The sequence below is a fragment of the Bombina bombina genome, chromosome 11 (genome assembly GCF_027579735.1).
Source record: "Bombina bombina isolate aBomBom1 chromosome 11, aBomBom1.pri, whole genome shotgun sequence".
NCBI classification, from domain to species: Eukaryota; Metazoa; Chordata; class Amphibia; order Anura; family Bombinatoridae; genus Bombina; species Bombina bombina.
In genome coordinates, this window is record NC_069509.1 from 154,317,350 (window position 1) to 154,339,564 (window position 22,215).

The 22,215-nt window shown below is 37.2% G+C and overlaps 1 protein-coding gene across 2 annotated transcripts in view; it reads left to right on the top strand.

Moving 5' to 3' along the window:
• LOC128641805 (uncharacterized) overlaps positions 1-22,215 on the top strand; it is a 216,811-nt gene that overhangs the window by 68,022 nt on the left and 126,574 nt on the right. Inside the window, exon 3 of one of the 2 annotated variants that reach the window (XM_053694344.1) lies at positions 6,773-6,906. In XM_053694344.1, the coding sequence (XP_053550319.1) occupies positions 6,815-6,906 (92 nt within the window). In that variant the 5' untranslated portion in view covers positions 6,773-6,814. Of the gene's footprint in view, positions 1-6,772; positions 6,907-22,215 lie in introns of those variants that run through there. The other variant, XM_053694345.1, reaches the window with a different exon arrangement.

The following is a 22,215-nucleotide window of genomic DNA, read 5'->3' on the forward strand; positions in this document are numbered from 1 at the left end:
TTTCACTTAAACGCATCTAAATCAGAAATACTTAACATTACTGCATCATCAGAAACCATACTCAGATTAAAGGCCACTAGTCCTCTAGTCATTCAACCTCAAAAATGAAGTATCTAGGTATCTACTTAACGGCAAAGGCCAAAGACTTATTCACAATCAACTATAAGCCCTTACTAGAACAAATAACAGCGGATCTTTCTGGATGGAGCAACAAACAGATATTGTGGCTTGGCAGAGTTCAAGTCATTAAGATGAACATCCTACCCCGAATCTTGTATATTTTGCAGACGTTGCCCATCCCATTACCAAGGCATTATATCACGAACCTTCAGAATATCATAGGGCAATACATTTGGCAAAAAATCAGACCACGTATTCCAAAAGCCACTATGTACCTCCCTAGACTCAGAGGAGGATTAGGGGTACCTAACATTGAAGTATATCGACAAGCTACTCTGCTACAGCGCGTGGTAGAGTGGTGCCATAACTCAGCCAACAAGAGATGGATTCAGCTAGACAGGGAGCTTCTTGGCTCTGAGAATATGGGCATTTGGGCCTGGATTTCTCCAGGGTCAAGGCCCGCAGAGATCTCTTGCCATCCGTTATGGCGGGAAGTGTTCGAAACCTGGGACAAAATCCTCAAAACATCCACTCACGTCTCCACCTCGCCCTCTCCTATGACTCTGTATATCTGTAACCCAGATATACCAGTAGCAGGCCTCCCCATACCAGTGGGCTCATGCCCAAAAGCGCTGGAGTTTGCGATCAAAAAAGTACTAGCGGGTCACAGACTTATACAAATAGAGGATTTCGTTGGGGAAGAGGGTGGTTCTCTCCCCCCTTGGTTTTCTTATACCAGATTCGAGTCCTTATGCGCACAGCAACACCAGCCTAGCCACACCATATCTAAAATCTATGACATTTTACTAACCAGGAGTGGAGATGAGTATCCCTCGTTCACTCATAAATGGCCTGAGAATCTGGACAGAGAGATCAGCCAAAGGAATGGGACAGGGTTCTTGAATGCCACAAGAGGGCCACCATTTCCTCCAATATCATGGAAATTAATTTCAAATTATTGGCGAGGTGGTATTTAACACCCGCCAGATTGCAACATATCTACAAAAAGTGTAATGGGAAATGCTGGAGGGGATGCGGGGAAAAGGCGGATCTGCTTCACATTTGGTGGTCTTGCAGAGAACTGGACACCTTCTGGTCGGATGTACTCCACAAGATAAATACTAAACTTGATATCCAATTACAAATTGATCCTGGTATAATTATTTTCCTAGACATGCCTAAGATTCGATACAAACCTAAAAAACTCTTACTGTACATTCTATTGAATAGCGCCAAGGCCCTTATCCCACAGAGATGGAAATCCTGTGAGGTCCCAACATTAGCCATTTGGAAAGGCCAGGTCTCTTCTCTTCTACAGATAGAAAGATACCAATACATGAAAAATGGAAATATGGAAACATATGAGGCAATGCTGGAACTCTGGAATCCTACGACTTAGTTACCAACTACAGCTGAAACCCCCTTCCCCATTGAAAATACACCGGGACACCCCCCCTCTTCTCCCTCCCCCCCCCTTCCCCTCCCCCTTTTTTTTTCCCCTCCCTTCTCTCCTCTTTCCTCTTTCTTACTCCTCCTAAATGCCTCTCCTCTTCCTCCTCCCTCCTTGCCCTACGACACCTTTTCTTAACCTCTACTCTACACTTTGTACAAGACTTTGACAAAAATACTTTGAACACTCACAATGTAACAACTTGATGGACCACTCCATAGGCCTGAGGCCTGGAGCTGGGCCCCTACTGCTATTTCCTATTATTATTTATTAACATGTTGTTGTTAATTCTAAAAAATTAAAAATGAGCTGTATTGACATAGCAGGAGAGAACTGCAAAGGACTTGTTAAGATGAACTCCTCTGACAACTCTGGAGCTAACAACTCATCAAGGCATTGTTTCAGTTTTTTTCATCTTGATATCTATGAAAATTTGTCTTGCTTTTTGACTCTGTATGATCTCTCCTTGCAAATTTTTATTTTCCTTTTTTTCTGTTGTATGTTAAAAGCTCAATAAAAACCTTTAAACTTTAAACTAAAAAAAAAAAAAAAGATTGCCAAAGAACACCTAACTATGGGGATAACATATTTAGGATATTTATGTGTAATAAAATTTTCTCTATACAATTAATACACTCATGTAAAAGTAATTATTAAACCAATGGAAGGTCAGTTTTGAAAAAAAAAAAGCAATTTCAAAACATAAAAGCTCAATAAAAACCTTTAAACTTTAAACTGAAAAAAAAAAAAAAAGATTGCCAAAGAACACCAAAAAATGGGGATAAAATATTTAGGATATTTATGTGTAATAAAATTTTCTCTATACAATTAATACACTCATGTAAAAGTAATTATTAAACCAATGGAAGGTCAGTTTTAAAAAAAAAAAAGCAATTTCAAACATGATTGATATCGATGTTAATATCTAAAACTTTGATGAATTTTACTAACGGTCACATTATAATCAATTGAGCCTATGAGGTTGGAATGTTAACCGAGTAAGAGTAAAATTTCTTAATACAGGGCTTCGTATAAGATGTTAAACGGTATGACAATACATATGGAACTCAAAAGCAAAAAATATTAAAGAAACCTACATGGGATATATGTATTTACACTGATCTAAGCATGCAGAGAATAGCAGAGAAATCACTCAGAGCTATATGACTAAAATGTCAAATACAGAGAATTATGAAGACCTGCTTAGTATCATTGTTATTTGAATATATATGATATTCAACCAAACTATATCAATCCCAGAAGTTTAAAGTCAAGCAACAGTTACAAAATAACACATAGCAATGTAAAATCGTTCTAAACTAACTACTGCTAACAAATAACTGCTTCTGATAGGTTTCCAATTCATGCCTAATAGTCCAAGTCGTATCCAAATGCCAATCAAAACAAAGATGGTTCGGATTGGATCTAGACTGAACCGTGGGTGGAGCTTAGGTGATATACACCCGCAGACGCCCGTCACCTTTTGAAAAAGCCGAAATCTAAAACGGCGAAACATGTTAAGTGAGGGCTGTTGATCTTTCTTAACTCCTAACTTTTTTAAACTAAAAATTAAAGTTTAGCAAACTTATTGGACCTAAAAATAACTTAACTTCACTATATCTAATAGTGTACATTTGGTTGGGTAAATTTACTAAGGCTATAAATGTCATGAATATTACTCACGAGTTTGAAGTACTACAACTCCGAGCGAATACAGCTCAAACATAGCAGTTACAAGGCCGCATTATTTAAAACCTAAACGCCGCCGATAACTAATAACATAAAAAAACGAACAAATTCAGGAACAAGCAGCAATAGACGCATAGGATTGTTTTAACAAATCCCCTTATCAATTATTAGAAAATCTCTAGAAATACCAGGATTATATTGGAATTTACCAATACCTGTAGCCTATTTATAAATAGATGTCACTAACTGAAGCCCTGTATAATTTCAGATATCAGTGCTACTTTAACAATAGTTTCAGTGTTGTTTAAATTGTTACAAAAATCGCATATGACGATTTTACACGCCGACTTAAAGTAAACTATTATTACCTATAACCTCTAAATAATTTAACAGACCATATGGGGTATTTATAACAATTTGCACAATTTAAACTTAAGTCACAAGCTTAAACAAAGTACAAGCATTACTATATTATGATCGTCTGAAACTCCTGTAAACACGTATAAAGTGCTATTGAGCACTATAAGATCATCAGGACTCTAAACAGACGTGTGCAAGCACCAACACTTAATGTAACATATGGGTTCCATTACTAATACAACAATATTCAGTCAGGGAATCCAAACTATACAAGAAAGCATATTATACTGAGATTGATAATTATATACACAAATTTTAGTGCCGTCTTTGTAACAAAACGATCACTTATAAAACTTCAGAGAAACTGTTGAGTTCTCAGCAAATTAAAAAAAATGTTTTTTTTTAAAAAACTAACGGCCAGATTACGAGTTTTGCGTTTTTATTCTTCCTCTTACGCTTTCCCTGCAACATGGGAAAAGCAGACAATGCATCAGAGACTGCAGAAGACATGAGGGAAGCGATGTCTTGCAACGTAACTCCAGGAGAAGTTAGAGAGGAAGCTAAGGGCACTGAAAAACCCTTAAAAGATTCACTTGCATACTGGAGCAATATATCACCCTATAAAAGTTATGATCTCTGTTATTAAAGGGAAATGGATATAAAAAATACATTTTTAGGATTCAGGTAGAGTGAGTAATTTAATTTAATTTACTTCTATTAATAAATGTAGATCTTTCTTTTTTTATCCTTGATGAAACTTAATTCCTTTTCAGGAAAGCATACTGAGGTAGACTCGGGAGCATGCTTGTGTGTTTGCAACAATGTGTTTATCAATATTATACACATAGGGCTCAAGGCTTTTGCACAGTCCTAAGCCTAACTCAGTATGAGGATATGATAACTATGTGAAAAGATCAAAATATCTGAAGTTCTCCAATAAACTGTGATCCCTTCAGGGAATAAGAATGAAAATACTCCTGCTACAATTTCAAATTGGATTATTCAATAGCTCATTACTGAAAATATTGCATTTGTTGAACGGCACAGGGTTCACTTTTCTAGACAAGTCTCTCGAAATTAAGCAGACAAGTTGGATGCAACTCAATCTAGATTATGTAAACAGCAGTTTAGAAGCTTATACTTTCGTCACACTTTACAAGACAGATGATGTGCATTAGTTGAAAGAGTCTAATTTTGGCAAGAGTTTACATTTTTGCATTTTTTTTCCTAATAAGCTTTCTTTTGCAGCACTGTTTAATATCTATAATTTCTCTCATTTACACATACACACTAGGCATTTCTTTGCTTATCATTCTTTTATGTTGAGTATTGGCTAGGGTGGAATCAAGATAATTATATAAAAATATACAGCAATTTGTATGTTTTGGCTCATACTCACTAACCATTACTCACCAGTATTCACCTGGTCTTGTCTATTCATCATCTCGGATGAAGCGCATATACGCATGTGCAAAAACACATCAGTTCTTAGAGAGTGTTCCGTTGTATGTCTCTGACCTGAATAATCTTTTGGGACTAGTACTTTTTAAACGTGGTCTCAGTCATCCTTTCTTTATATTTGCATTAGTATATACCTACTTATCAAGAATGGGAGGGCCTACCATTGGAATAACTTTTGGACAGGTCAGGAGAAATCTGGTTCGGTATCTCTCTGTTGAGGGTTTGTTCACAATATAGAAAATTCTTTGTGTAATCTGCATCTTTGGGTTGGTTTTTTGTGTTTTGCACAATGCAAATGCTTGAATGTTTATATTAAAAACAACAGCGTTGCATATAGTACCTTTCTGATTATTCTGACTGTTTTATGTTTCTGATTGTATATGTATACAAAAGAATTAAACAATATATAAACTACCTTTAGGTTGCATATTTAAGCTGTATTATGACGTAGTACATTTTGCCTAAATGCCATAAGATATTGTTGTTTTACACTTAGGGGGTCAATTTATGAAACAGCGCATGCTGCCTGTCCGACCAACTCTCGCTTCAGGTTAGCCTGAAGCGGAATTAGCAAGCAGCCTTAAATCGTCTACCACCTCTGAGGGCGGCGGACAGCAATCAGCCCGATCGGAAACTATTGAGTTGATGGACACCCCCTGCTAAGCGGCCAATTGGGCCGCGAGATGTGCAGGGGGCGGCTTTGCCCAAGCATTTCACGATGTGCAGTGGACATGACTTGCTACAACAGATCATGTCCGCCACAACTAAAATAACTTCAGCCCCTAGTCCATTTTCAGGATGCAAATATACAATTTTTCTCAAATCCAAACTATTAAAAAATCCAAACCTTTTCTGGTCCCCAAGCTGTTTAGATAGAAGGGGTTTGCACCTGTATGACCCAACTACAGTGACTAAATTAAAGGACCAGTCACACAGTAGATTTGCATAATCAACAAATGCAAGATAACAAGACAATGGAAATAGCACATGGGGGGTATCTATCAAGCTCCAGAACACAAGTTATGGAGGCAGTGTCACAAAGACAGCTGCTCCATAACCCTGTCCATCTGCTCTGATTGATTGACACCCCCTGCTGGCGGCCCGATTGGCCGTGAGTCTGCAGGGGGGCGGCGGCGTTGCACCCAGCAGCTCTTGTGAGCTGTTGGTGCAATGCTGAATATGGAGAGCGTATTGCTCTCCGCATTCAGGCGATGTCTTGCGGACCCTGATCCGTACTGTCAGATCAGGTCCGCAAGACATTTGATAAATAGGCCCCTTAGTCTGAACTTCAAATGAGGTAGTAGATTTTTTTTCTTGACAATTTTAAAAGCTATGTATTTTTCCACTCCCCCTGTACCATGTGACGTGCCATCAGCCAATCACAAATGCATACACGTACCATGTGATAGCCATCAGCCATTCACACAAATGCATACACACTTATTCTTGCACATGCTCAGTAGGACCTGTGATTTAAAAAGTTTAAATATAAAAATACTGTGCACATTTCTTTAATGGAAGTAAATTGGAAAGTTGTTTAAAATGGCATGCTCTATCTGAATAATGAAAGTTTAAATTTAGATTGAGTGTCCCTTTAAGTTTATTTTTATGTTGGCTAAGTCTTTTGTTTAGAAGTAAGCTGATACTTTAACAGGTGGTGGTTTTAATATTCTTTGACATTTTGTTTTCTAGCAACTACAGATCTTATCAGGAATTTGGAATGCTTTACCGACTATGATACTGAAATGGTTTTGTTCTTGGGAAGCACTAAATTTGACTACTGCAAGAGGAATTTGTGTGATGAAATACTCATGTGATTCAAAAGAGTAAAGTTTTGTGTTTGTTTTTTACCACTAAACTGTATTATAATAAAAACTTTGTGCAGATGGTGAGTGTGTAACATACTGTACTTTCAGATTCTCTGCGTTTTTGCACAATTAAAGGAATTTGAAACCCCAAAAAAATAATTTTGTGATTCAGGACAGAGCATACAATTTAAAAAAAAAAGTTTCCAATTTACTTCAATATCAAATGTGCATTGTTACCATGGTATTCTTTGTGAAGAGATACTTTTGGTAGCTGTCTGTAGCACTACAGTGGCAGGGAAGCAATCCGTGCTCATTACAAATAGCCCTGTGTCTGGTCGCCTCCTTTTAGTTTTTGATGCTTGCTAGGCATCTTTAAAAATACCAGTACGAAGAGCCATTTTTCCTATCAAAGGGCGTAGATTATGAATAGCGCGCTCACTGTTGCGTTCAAGCAATAAGGGGTTGTATCGCTGGTGATTGCGCACATCGGGAAGTAGCACGCAAAGTAAATGTGTTTGGTTGGAGCGCATTTTATTTTTGCCAAAATACATTTAAAACTACAGTTACACTACAGTAAAACTATATAATAAAAAATATATTTTTAAAAAAGTGCAATAAAAAGTTATAAGGGGCTCAAAGATATGAGGGTCTCAGGTGTTAGAGAAAATAAAATAGGCTTCAAAGGCTTTAACATCAAGATTCATACATAGTACATGTCTAAATATGTATTTATGTATGGTATATATATATATATATATATATATATAATTTGTATACATATGTAGATATGTATGTATTTGTTTATGTATGTATTTACAGGCACATATACACATATAAACAGATAAATACATATGTATACATATATATATTATATATATATATATTATATATATATATATATATTATAATATATATATGATTGAAGTATGATTCTTGTCATCCGTCCACATTTTTGAGATCTATTCCAACGAGCCAACTCATCAGGTTAAACGAAACTGTTCTGATCCTATTATATAGCAAAAGGCAATGGACGCAATAGACGAGGTTGAGATTACGAGGCTATCCACAAGTAGTCTTGACACAAGCTAAAGAGGCTGTGGATAAAATTTCCAAGGCTAAACTTCTCAAATACAAAAAATATACAAAAAAGAAGTATATCTGCCTCTCCTATTTTTTCCACGCCATATAGTATCGAATATGGCAAGATTTGTAATTTGATTAAACAAAGTCTTCAATACTTGAAAATGATGAAAGGTTGGGTAAGATTGTGAAGGGAGATTGCAAATTTGTTTCACGAAGAGCAAAAACACTCAGGAAATATATTGCTCACCATCTATATTGCCTAAAGTAACATCTGGGCACATGGTTGCAAAAGACAGAATGGTTGTTTTAAGTGTAATGCATTCTAGATGCAAAACTTGTGCACATAATATTCAAGGAAATACTTTGCAGATCAGAGGTACTCGATAAGCAATTTGATATTCGCTATTTCATCAATTGCAATAGTACACATGTAATTTATCTCTTAATTGCCAAGGTGCAATATTCAATATACAGGTCGTACTAAGAGGTCCTTAAAGGATCGTTTTAGGGAACATCTCAGGTCCATTGAGGATCCTTAGTCTAAAACGCCTATAGCCAAACATTTTAGGCATAATCATAATTCTGACAGTACATTGCTTAAACTTCAAGACATAGATTTTATTCCCAGGCATCCTAGAGGTGGCAATAGAGAAAAGAAATTGGATGAAAGAGAGGTCTTTTGGATCCTCCATCTTAAAACTATTGTGCCTTCGGGTTTAAATTCTAGATGGACGTTCAATATGTTTATCAAATATTAATAAGCTTTCAGTAACACTTCAATATAACGAATATGTATTTTTAATATTGTACAAAATAGACCTAAACAGCTCATTGAAACATGACAAATATGAGATATATTTTCTTTTATATTTATATATAAATTGTCTGTTTTTATTCAGCTTTATATGGTAATGGTCTTATCAAAGTATCAATTATTATACATATGTTATTAGGTGTGTAAACATAGGTATTATTAATTATTTGAAAATTGTCAATTCTGCAGATTGTAGTTTTGTCATATTAAGTGGAGGTAACACAGGGGTTAATTCTGACAATTTAACTGATGTTTTTCTATTGGATGTTACATGCTTTTTAAGGAGCCTTTCACCCCCCTGCTCCCCATCAGTGAATAAGTGCCCTAGAGGCATGAAACGCGTATGATGTCGCAGGAGGGTGATGTTCCCCCTGTTGTATTCTGCTAATGTGTTTTACTGGGCTGCCGTCCATGTTTATGTTTTTAAGCTGCGCACAAATAAAGAACTTTACCTTTTATCTATCCCTTTGGAGTGCCGAGAAGTTTTTTGTTTCCTCCCTAAATATATGTTGGCACTTCATAAATAAAGTATAATAATAAATAATAATAATAAATATTTCACATTCAATGTTCTTCACACAAGGGAATATTTTCTATGTATTTATAAATAGATATTAATGTGTGTATATATATATATATATATATATCTGTATATATATATATATATATATATTATATTTGTATATATATATATATATATATATACTATATAAATCATATTTGTATATATAGGGTATAGAAATATATTTTGCCAAAAAGCCATAAGATATATATATTATATATATATATATATATATATATATATATATATATATAAATCTATGTGAAGAACATTGAAAGTGAAATATCTATCTATTTATATATCTATCTATTATTGTGCATATCTCCCAACATCTGCTGGATTATTTCCAGGATGTGGGAGGATAAAAGTTTATAGCAAGGGCCCAGCAGTAATTTGTGGGCAGGGCAGCATTTGGGAGAGACGTGTCTACGTTTCAGAGAGAAGAGTTATAGACGGTCTGTGGGCATGTCTAGGCAGGACTTGGTAAGTACCTTACAACCAGCAAACCAAGGGCTGGTAGGCGGGATTTGGCCATACCTCCCAAGCTGCAACAATCCCACAGGATGTGGTGGAGAGATATGAGTGTGTTAAATGACTATATAAAAATATAAAAACATAGGTCCAAAGTCTATGCAGATCACTATAATGGAGCTGCTATGAAAACAATCTAATGATAGTAAATTTCTCATAGTGGTTCCTTTTTTAGCAAACTGATTACACAGCTTTTATTTCTGACAGTGAGCTATATAAACACTAAATAATATTAGACAATTAACACATTTACAATGGCACTATAAAGGCAATCCCCCAATAGAAATATACCATGTTTATATGTCTTTTCATATTATTGTATGCTAATGGTGTTGGTGCTTTGCATCAATAGTGGAGAAAAATAAATTCCAAGAAAGAATACTGGTAAACCACTCTTTGCCCAGACTAATTGTGCACATTTTAAAACATAATCTTTATTTAAACATTTAAATATGGGATAAAAAGTTAAAATTTTGGCAAATTAGTGTATCATACTTCATTACTCTTGTAAATAAATATATCACAATATATCTGTCTTTAAATGTATTTATATATTCCAGCCAAGAGTGTTTATTATTGGGGGCACTTTGTGCCTCTAATATGAAATGATAACCATTAATAATATTCTTATTATAGGTTGCAAGGATGTATATATCAAATAAAGAATACTAATCTTGTGGTGGTATAATATTCTCAATGACTAGTTCAATAAAGTATATCACCAATACGACACAATTATTGAGATATTAGACATAAGGCACATGTTTACTCGGCAACTAAGGCTGTAATTTGCAGCTACATATGTATTTTAAAGGGTACCACTTCCTGTTGGGGTGCCTCAAGGCACTGTCCTCGGTCCCCTTCTCTTTTCAATCTACACGTCAATATTTGGTTCCTTAATAAAGTCCCACAGGTTTTTAATACCATTTGTATGCCGATGACACCCAATATGTATCTCTCTCTGCACCAGACCTACCTCCTTCCTTGCTAACCCGTGTCACTAACTGTCTTCCTCTCACTACCTTAAGCTAAATCTCTCCAAAACTGAACTCCTTATTTTTCCCCCCTTCCTCCAAAATCTCCACCCCCCAATTTTCTGTTGATAATTCCCATCATTACCCTATCCCGCATGCCCGATGTCTTGGGTCACACTTGACTCACTTCTTATACATAGTAAACAATATCAACAAAATATGGGAGAATGATTGTTCTACAAAAACAAAATGACACTTTGTATTAAAGCGTAACCGTTAACAGAGCTCTGAACTTCGCACTAACCGGCTGCACGTTAAATTAAATTGTGCTTGAGCGGAATGTATACTTTATCTTGTATTTACGCGTGATACTTCCGATGTGTGCAAACGCCATAATATACTTGGATAACGATCATGCGCAACAGCGCGTCACTCGTGTTCTGGCCCTTAAATTGAAGCCCTGGTCGTTTTGCAACGTAGTGCTTCATTACTAATATATACTGTGAATATATCAAAGGTTTTTTAATCCCCTTTGTTGCTTTATTTTTTTTTATAAACCAACTACAAATTAATAGCATTGGGGGAAAAAAAATTGTGTATGGGGGGAAATGAGAGTTTAGGAGATGTTAGATAAAGAAGAGATAATGATGTTATGTCAGAGGAAGATGAAGCAATGTTACAAGGTTGCTGTAATACAGTAGAGGATAAAAAAAACCGCAATAAACACATTACAACATTTTTGTCCCTTTTTATATTATATTTTTATTAATATTGACAATATTTATACAATCAGTTGCAATAGATATTTAACATAAACAGACAAAAAGAGAAAACAGTGCTGTATATTGAGAATCAAATTAGATATTTAAAATGATAGAGATAGATAAAATCGAAAACTGTGAAAAGCACTTAAAGGGACACTCAAGTCAAAATAAACTTTTATGATTCAGATAGAACATGCAGTTTTAAGACACTTTCAAATTTACTTATCAAATTTTGCACAGTCCTTTTTTATATTCACACTTTCTGTGGACCAAGCTACTACTGAGCATGTGCACAGCTCACAGGGTATACAAATACTAGTCTGTTATTGACTGATGTCTGTCACATGATACAAGGGACCGGAAAATGGAAGAAAAAAATAAATTTGTCTGAAAACAATCTACTGCTTATTTGAAATTCAGAGTAGGTGTTAAATCACTGTCTTTTTATTATGCACTTGATAATTATACAATTTTACTGCATTGAGTGGTCCTTTAAGCACCAGATGAATGATCATCTGAACTGGTAGAAAACTGTGACAAGCCTGTCCCAAGGAGGGCTGCTATGTGTCCAGTATTTTACCAGACAGTCCAGTATTTTAGTAGGCTGTCCAGTAAAATATTCACAAGAATACTGGACACTTAAATGTAAAAGGCCTTTTATGGCTCAATGCATTACAAATATAAATCAGAAAGAAGTGATTGGCCGTTTAGAGGGTGAAATCTCTACTTTTTATATGTGTTACTGGTAACCAAAGGTACAATTATTGGTGTATATGTTTCTGGTAGCCAAGAGGTAAAATAACTGCTTATTTGTGAAACATAAAGTAGAGTTTTGGTAGGAGTGCATTGTGTGGCCCCCATCGATCATTGTGCCCAGGTACCTTCAGATTATCAAGTATTTTTATGGAGTACAGCTGACAACCAGAGTCCAAAGGAATAACAAAGAAAGGAAAAAAAATGGTCACTGGAGAGGTTTAGGGCAACTGTCATAGATTACTATGGTAGGTAGACCACTGAGAACAAATCAAATCTTTTAAAACATTTAGAGATAGATTACAAGTGGAGCGCTAAATATTGCTTTCATGGAAGTGATATTTGCGCTCCACTGAGTAATACCAGCACACACTAATGAACGCTGGATTACAAGTTGTCAGCAATGTGAATGCGAGCAAATTTAAATATATATGTACACATATTAACACATACAGTATATATGTACAGACATCCCAACTCTCCCTGAAGTTCAGGGGGTCTCCCTGATTGTAATAGCGGCTCCCTGATGCCAGCAAATAGAATGCAATCTCGCTGAAACTCCATGCACCATGATCCAATGTGGCCCAAATCCGGAAAAGTGCTTCTTTAAGGAATGCCTTTAGTTGCTGGGACGTTATAGAACCCTCAAAGCATGGATCAGTAACCAAAAAGCCCCCACTGATTTTAATAAAATAAAAACACAAATACTGCCTTAAACTTATTAGACTTTTTATTCTAAAATATTTAAGCATTCGATCACTGGAAAATAGGTTTGTTGCATGTGGTTGTGCAATAAAGCTACTTTTTTTTTAATGTGACTTTAGTAGGAAGCTACTTTAATGATAAGTCCCTATCTTATTTATGGTTTCAAGGTGTCCAATATATAAAGGACGGACGGACGGACGGACGGGGGCTGGCGGCGCAGTAGCGGGTGAAGCGACCTCCCTGAAATTTGTTTTTGCAGGTTGGGATGTCTGTATGTATATAAGCATATACATATATATTTATAGGGGGGGGTAGACAAAATGAGAAGTGATATACAGCAATTGGAGGATTGGCAAATGACTGGGATCTAAAGTTTAACACAACAAAGTGTAAAATAATGCATTTAGGGAAGAAAAATCCAAATGTTAATTACAGACTCAATGACACTTTACTGAGTGTTACAGATGAAGAACGGGATTTAGGGATTATTATTTCAGATGATTTAAAAGTTAGTAAACAATGTAGTACTGCAGCGAGTAAGCCAGCCAGGCCCGGACTGACCATAGGGCATACCGGGCATTTGCCCGGTGGGCCGCCGGTTTCCTTGGCCTCACCCACCATTACTGCAAGGCCAGTAGCTCTGTCCATATTTGGAAATTGCAATGCTACTTTGACACTGGGGAACCCGCGGCCCGCCGACGAGCAGATGCAACAGCTATGAACTATTTTAGATCCGGCTGGGGGTGGGAGTAACAGGGGCCTCATGTGACATTGCGTGCGAGCTCCCCCACTGACGGGCCGATGGCTGACACCAACTCATCAATTCCGTCCCTCCCAGTCCCAGCATCCTATGCACACAGCCGTGCGCGGGAAGAATATGAGAGAGGGAAGAAGAAGGCAGCGGCTGATGGAGTCAGGCAGCAGCAGCAGCTCAGGGCCAGCCAAGCAGTAGCATGGTAGGCTCTTCATACATAGAGGATGAGTGACAGAGTTACGGGGGGGGCTTCCATTACCGCACGCCAGGTGCTTTCACAGTGTCTCTTAGTTAGCCCCACATTTTTGCACTGGTGACTCAGCTCACAAACACAAAGCATTACGATCACTGAGGACTAGGTGAGGTAGGTAGATATTTCTTATATATTGCTGTGTGTGTGTGGACTTTGTATACTCTGGATACATTTGGGAGAAACAAGTGGGGGTGGGGTTGCACACGGGCCCTATAAAGATGATCATTATGTCATCATGCAAGTATCACACACACGGCTTATTGGCTTAAATGGAAAACTTGCGGCTTGCATTTTTCACAGGTGGCAAGATTAAAAGATAAATCCTATTTTATTAAAGTTCAACATTAAAGCACCAATAATGAAGATATTCTGAGTGGAATACATCCTATTCATTTGATACATTGCTTTAACGTTAAACTTTAATAAAATACTTTTTATCTTGCTGCCTGTGAGAAAGTTCAAGCCGCAATTTTTCAGTTTAAGCCTTGAATACACTTGTTCAACTTTCAAATATCTAATACAGTGAATAACAAGATCTCTCCATAAGTACATTTAAATGATTTAACAGGCTGGGGTACCTATTTTTGAATGAAAGTTTGAAGTTTTTTTATAATGGTGAATGAAATGCTAGGGAGGGGGCAGGGATCTGGTGCGCTGCTTTCTTTGCATAAACAGAAGAGATCTCTGCAAAATTAGACCCAAACTGGCATTTAATAAAGTGTGCCTCTTTCCTCTGTGTTTTCTATGCATTTCTGCAAATGAGAGCCCAGACTTAAAGGGCTAGATTTATTAAAGCTGAGGCGTACAGGGGTGCGTATACGCGCCCCTGTATGCCTCAGCTCGCCTGTGGCGGGACAAAAATACCCGCAGGTATTCGGCATTGCACACGAGCGCAATTTTGCGCTCGTGTGCAATCCCGCCCCCTGCCCACGCACAGCGGGCAGGAGCTGTCAATCTCCTCGGTCTGACTAGACCGAGGAGATTGGTGACCGCTGCTTGATAAATGACGGCGAGCAAGTTCTTGAGAGAACTTGCTGCCATAGAGGCTTAATAAATCTCGCCCTAAATGTACTTTGATATAGGCAAGAAAGGAAGCCTCATGTCTGCTTTTCTTTCTTAAAAAAACAAAAGAAAAAAAACAAAGAATAACTTTATAAACCTGGAAGTATGGGTATTTGTGTGTGTGTGTGTGTGTGTGTATATATATATTGTCCTTTATATTAAGCAATGTGTGTTTAATTACAACAATAAAAATGGCTTCTTCTAGTATAAGTCTATGCATATGTGTGTTAGCCTGTCTATACATATGTGTGTGTATGTTGTTTGTTGAATGGCTGTGTATATGTGCACGTTTGTGCATATGTTTGCTTTAGAGAATCCTTTGTATAAGCCCAGCATTTGTGAGTTTTTTTTTATTTTTATATTTTACTTTTTTCTTCTTCATACCAACCAATTCACAACATATACATTATACCTGTCATAGTTAGTATACAGTTAACTAAGAAATGGGGGGGGTGGGGGTTGGAGTGGGCTGCTTTGCCTTAAAATGCCCGGGCCTATTTTTGGTCCCAGTCCGGCCCTGAGGCCAGCAGAATTCTCGGATGTATTGGTAGAGGTATTTGCAGCAGAAATAGTAAGGTTATTATGCCTTTTTATAGATCATTAGTTAGGCCTCATCTGAGTATTGTGTGCAGTTCTGGAGACCATATCTTCAGAAAGGATATTAACAAACTTGAATCTGTGCAAAGGAGGGCTACAAAAATGGTACATGGTCTAAAAAATAAAACTTACCAGGATAGGCTCAATGACCTAAAATATGTATAGCTTAGAGGGAGAGAAGGGAAAGAGGTGATATGATAGCACTTTCAAGTACATTAAAGGGTTTAGTAAAACGAGGCGGTGGGTATTTTACATAAAATGGAAAATTCAAGAACAAGGGGTCATGATCTCAAGCTGAAGGGTAGTAGATTCAGGAGTTATTTGAGGAAGCCTCTTTACAGAAAGTGTGATTGATTTATGGAATAAACTTCCTTAAGAGGTGGTAATGACAAACACTGTCAGAGACTTTAAAAATGCCTGGGACAAGCATAAGGCTATCCTACGAACTAGATAAGTTTATACTGTTAGGTAATATCGTGCAGACTTGCTGGGCCTATGGCTGTTATCTGTCATCAATATCTATGTTTCTATGTTACAGGGAAGACACAGTTTCCATAGACTGCAATGTAAAGGTACTTTTCAGTGCTGTTTTTTTTTTTTTTATAACACCCCACTCCCTCCAACTTTAGCCCTAAAATACTGCCTAGTGCAGTTATTTTATTAAAAATAAAGATGCTGCTATCTTTATTTTGTAATAAAATACAATACACTGTATTTTGGGGGCATTTGGGGCACATTTATAAAATTAACCAGGGATCGGATCTCTGGTTAATTTTATAAGCATTAATTGCTACCACGAGCTCACGGTAGCAATAACCAGCCACTTGTAATGGCTTATTTATTATCACGCACACGCAAATGGGCAAATTTGCCCGTTTGCGGGTGTGTGATAATTTAGTGCTCCACTTGTAATCTAGCACTTATTGTATATGCATATTTTTGCAATGTAGTCCTTAAAGGGACAGTAAATACTTTGAGATTTTAATACAAAGGGCCAGATTACAAGTGGAGCGCTAAATATCGCTTTCAAGAAGGCGATATTAGCGATCCACTTTGTAATACCAGCGCACGCTAATGTGTACTTGTATTACAAGTTTTCAGCAATGGCTGGTTAATTATTGTGCGTCCTCAAAAGGGCCAATTTGCCATTTGCAGGTGTACAATAATTTAGCGCCCCACTTGTAATCTAGCCCAAAATGTTTATTTGTACTAAAAAATAAAAATAAAATAAAAAATAAACTTTGCAATATACTTTATTTTGATCCATTTTCCTGTAATTTAAATCTTAAAATCTTTTTCTGTAACATAATGGGCGCTACCGTATTGTAACTTATTGTAGATTTAATGTCCCTTTATTTGCTGGAATATACTAAAACATATTATGATATTATTTGACTCCCCTTGCTGGTAATGCGACAATCAAAATATATCCAAGTAGATTTCTGCACATATCCACATAGACAACAACTGAGCAAAAATAAGCATCATATCGAACTTGATATAAGCCAAACATTTCAGTACCATGTAGTTAGAGTTTACAAGAGAGATTTATATTTTGTAATTAGACACACAAAATCACACAACACAGCAAACATTTGGGTGCACTGTTTTATTTAATCTGTGACATATATTTTCATTACTGCAGCACCACTTGAACTGAAATGTGCCATCTGCCCTGACATTAAAAGGCAATTCCTTCTTTTACATATCAAGCGTTCTGCCCAATGCAGGCCAGGGACAGATAAAGGAGGGGAGTTTTAAGAAAACAATAAACACAGAAATATTAAAAGATGAAGTCCACTATCTAGTCTGCACTCGTCACTTAAACAGACTATGGCCTAGATTTGGAGTTTGGCGGTAGCCGTGAAAACCAGCGTTAGAGGCTCCTAACGCTGGTTTTAGGCTACCTCCGGTTATTGGAGTCATTCAAAAAAGGGTCTAACGCTCACTTTTCAGCCGCGACTTTTCCCTACCGCAGATCCCCTTACGTAAATTGCATATCCTATCTTTTCAATGGGATTTTTCTAACTCCGGTATTTAGAGTCGTGTCTGAAGTGAGCGTTAGAAATCTAACGACAAAACTCCAGCCGCAGAAAAAAAGTCAGTAGTTAAGAGCTTTCTGGGCTAACGCCGGTTCATAAAGCTCTTAACTACTGTACTCTAAAGTACACTAACACCCATAAACTACCTATGTACCCCTAAACCGAGGTCCCCCCCACATCGCCGCAACTCGATAAAAATGTTTTAACCCTAATCTGCCGACCGCCACCTACGTTATCCTTATGTACCCCTAATCTGCTGCCCCTAACACCGCCGACCCCTATATTATATTTATTAACCCCTAATCTGCCCCCCACAACGTCGCCGCCAGCTACCTACACTTATTAACCCCTAATCTGCCGTCCGCACCCTGCCGCCAGCTACATTATCCCTATGTACCCCTAATCTGCTGCCCTAACATCGCCGACCCCTATATTATATTTATTAACCCCTAACCTGCCCCCCACAACGTCGCCGCCACCTACCTACAATAATTAACCCCTAATCTGCCGACCGCAAAGAGCCGCCAGCTACATTAAAGCTATGTACCCCTAATCTGCTGCCCCTAACACCGCCGACCCCTATATTATATTTATTAACCCCTAACCTGCCCTCCCTAACATCGCCCGACACCCTAACTTCAATTATTTAACCCCTAATCTGCCGACCGAATCTCGCCGCTATTCTAATAAATGTATTAACCCCTAAAGCTAAGTCTAACCCTAACACTATTTTAACCAGGTACAATAGCTATTAAATAGTTAAGAACTATTTAATTAAATAGTACTATTCACAATTTCACAATGCATTGCTTTGCAATAATAATTGCTACATAATAGGACAGAATTATACTAAATTTCCCCAGGAAAAAAAAACATGTCAGTCACAGCTTGGCCTCAGATCTGGCTATAGTATTGTCCATCTCTAGTCTCTTTAGCATGTCTCATATGTTGTCAGTCAGTCCTAGTCTGTCTAGTACACACATATATATAGCGGCAGAATTGGCGGCTCACGATTTAAAAAAAATTACACAAAATAAAAAATAAATTATCAGATATTTAAACTAATTACACCTAATCTAATAGCCCTATAAAAATAAAAAGCCCCCCCCCCCCAAAATAAAAAAAAACCCTAGCCTAAACTAAACTACCAATAGCCCTTAAAAGGGTCTTTTGCGGGGCATTGCCCCAAAGAAATCAGCTCTTTTACCTGTAAAAAAATACAAACAACCAATCAACAGTAAAACCCACCACCCACATAACCAACCCCCCAAATAAAGTCCTAACTAAAAAAACCTAAGCTCCCCATTTCGCTGAAAAGGGCATTCGGATGGGCATTGCCCTTAAAAGGGCATTTAGCTCTTTTTCAAGTGCCCAAACCCCTAATCTAAAAATAAAACCCACCCAATAAACCCTTAAAAAAGCCTAAAATTAACCCCCAAAGATCTAATTACAGTTTTTGAAGACCCAACATCCATCCTCAACAAAGCGGCAGAAGTCCTCATCGAAACCGGCAGAAGTCTTCATCCATCCAGCCACGAGCAGCTCATCTACAAGACATATCTGGCTCGGAGCATCTTCTTCAATCGACGTCTTCATGCAGAATGAAGGTTCCTTTAAATGACGTCATCCAAGATGGGCTCCCTTGAATTACGATTGGCTGATAGAATTCTATCAGCCAATCGGAAATAAAGGTGAAAAAATCCTATTGGCTGATGCAATCAGCCAATAGGATTAAACTCGCATGAATGAGAGCTCAATCCTATTGGCTGATTGGATTAGCCAATAGGATTGAAGCTCAATCCTATTGGCTGATTGCATCAGCCAATACGATATTTTCACCTTTAATTCTGATTGGCTTATAGAATTCTATCAGCCAATCAGAATTTAAGGGACGCCATCTTGGGATGACATCATTTAAAGGAACCTTCATTCTGCAAGAAGACATCGATTGAAGAGGATGCTCCGCGCCCGATGTCTTGAAGATGGAGCCGCTCCGCGCTGGATGGATGAAGATAGAAGATGCCGTCTGGATGAAGACTTCTGCCCAGTTGGATGAAGACTTCTGCCCGTTGGATGAAGACTTCTGCTGCTTCGTTGAAGGACTTCTGCCGGCTTAGTTGAGGATGGATGTCGGGTCTTCAAAAACTGTAAGTGGATCTTCGGGGTAAGTGTTAGGCTTTTTTAATAGGGCCGCTAAACCCCAAAAATCTTTCTTTCATGATTCAGATAGAGAATACAAATTTAAACAACATTACAATTTACTTCTATTATTTATTTTGCTTCATTTTTTAGATATTCCTTAGTTGAAGAAAAAGCAATGCACATGGTGAGCCAATCACACAAGGCTTCTTATGTTGCAGCAACCAATCAGCAGCTACTGAGCATATCTAGATATGCTTTTCAGCAAAGGAATATCAAGAGAATAAAACAAATTAGATAATATAAGTAAATTAGAAAGATGTTTAAAATTGCATTATCTTTCTAAATCATGAAAGAAATAATGTGGGTTTCCTGGCCCTTTAAGGGTTTATTGGGTGGGTTTTATTTTAGATTAGGGGTTTGGGCACTTGAAACAGAGCTAAATTCCTTTTAAGGGCAATGCCCATCCAAATGCCCTTTTCAGGGCAATGGGGAGCTTATTTTTTTTTAGTTAGGATCTTATTGGGGGGGGGGTTGGTTGTGTTGGGTGTGGGTTTTATTGTTTAGGGGGGTTGTTTGTATTTTTTTTTACAGGTAAAAGAGCTGATTTCTTTGGGGCAATGCCCCGCAAAAGGTCCTTTTAAGGGCTATTGGTAGTTTAGTTAGGCTAGGGTTTTTTATTTTTTGTGGGGGGGGGCTTTTATATTTTGATAGGGCTATTAGATTAGGTGTAATTAGTTTAAATATCTGATCATTTCTTTTTTTATTTTGTGTAATTTAGTGGGGGTTTTTTTGTAATTTTGGAAATTATATTTAATTAATGTAATTGATTTAATTGTAGTGTAAGGTTAGGTGTTAGTGTAAGACAGGTTAGGTTTTATTTTACGGGTAAATTTGTATTTATTTTAACTAGATAGTTAGTAAATAGTTAATAACTATTTACTAACTATTTTACCTTGTTAAAATAAATACAAACTTGCCTGTGAAATAAAAATAAAACCTTAGCTAGCTACAATGTAACTATTAGTTAGGGCTTATTTTACAGGTAAGTATTTATTTTAAATAGAATTATTTAGGTAATGATAGTAGGTTTTATTTAGAATTTATTTTAATTATATTTAAAGGGCACTAAACCCAAAATCTTTCTTTCATGATTCAGAAAGAACATACAAATTTAAACATTACAATTTACTTCTATTATTTATTTTGCTTCATTTTTTAGATATCCTTATTTGAAGAAAAAGCAATGCACATGGGTGAGCCAATCATATGAGGCTTCTATGTGCAGCAACCAATCAGCAGCTACTGAGCATATCTAGATATGCTTTTCAGCAATGAATATCAAGAGAATAAAACAAATTATATAATAGAAGTAAATTAGAAAGATGTTTAAAAATGTATTCTCTTTCTAAATCATGAAAGAAAAAATGTGGGTATCATGGCCCTTTAAGTTAGGGGATGTTAGGGTTAGACTTAGGTTTAGGGGTTAATAAATTTAGTATAATGGTGGCAACGTTGGGGGCGGTAGATTAGGGGTTCATAAATGTAGGTAGTTGGCGGCGATGTTAGGGGCGGCAGATTAGGGGTTAATAATATTTAACTAGTGTTTGTGATGCAGGAGTGCGGCAGTTTAGGGGTTAATATGTTATTATAGTGGTGGCGATGTCCGGAGCGGCAGATTAGGGGTTAATAATTTTATTTTATTATTTGAAATGGGGGAGGGCCTCGGTTTAGGGGTTAATAGGTAGTTTATGGGTGTTAGTGTACTTTTTAGCACTTTAGTTATGAGTTTTATGCTACAGCTTTGTAGTGTAAAACTCATAACTACTGACTTTAAAATGCGGTACGAATCTTGACAGGATAGGCTGTACCGCTCACTTTTTGGCCTCCCAGGACAAGCTTGTAATACTGGCGCTATGGAAGTCCCATTGAAAAAAGACTATACTCAATTTGCGTAAGTTGAATCGCGGTAAGGTCAAAAAAGTGTGCGGTGCCACTAAATCTGCAAGACTCATAATAGCAGCGTTAGTAAAAAAGCAGCGTTATGAGGCTTTGTAGCCTAAAACCCAAAACTACTGACTTTCAGTTTACGGTATGGATCTTGGCGGTATAGGCTGTACCGCTCACTTTTTGGCCTCCCAGGCAGACTCGTAATACTGGCGCTATGGAAGTCCTATTGAAAAAGGACTTTTTTAAAGCTGCGGTAATTACGTTGCGTTACGGCCAAAAAAGTGTGCGGTACAGCTAAACCTGCAACACTCGTAATACCAGCGGTAGGGAAAAAGAGCCGTAAA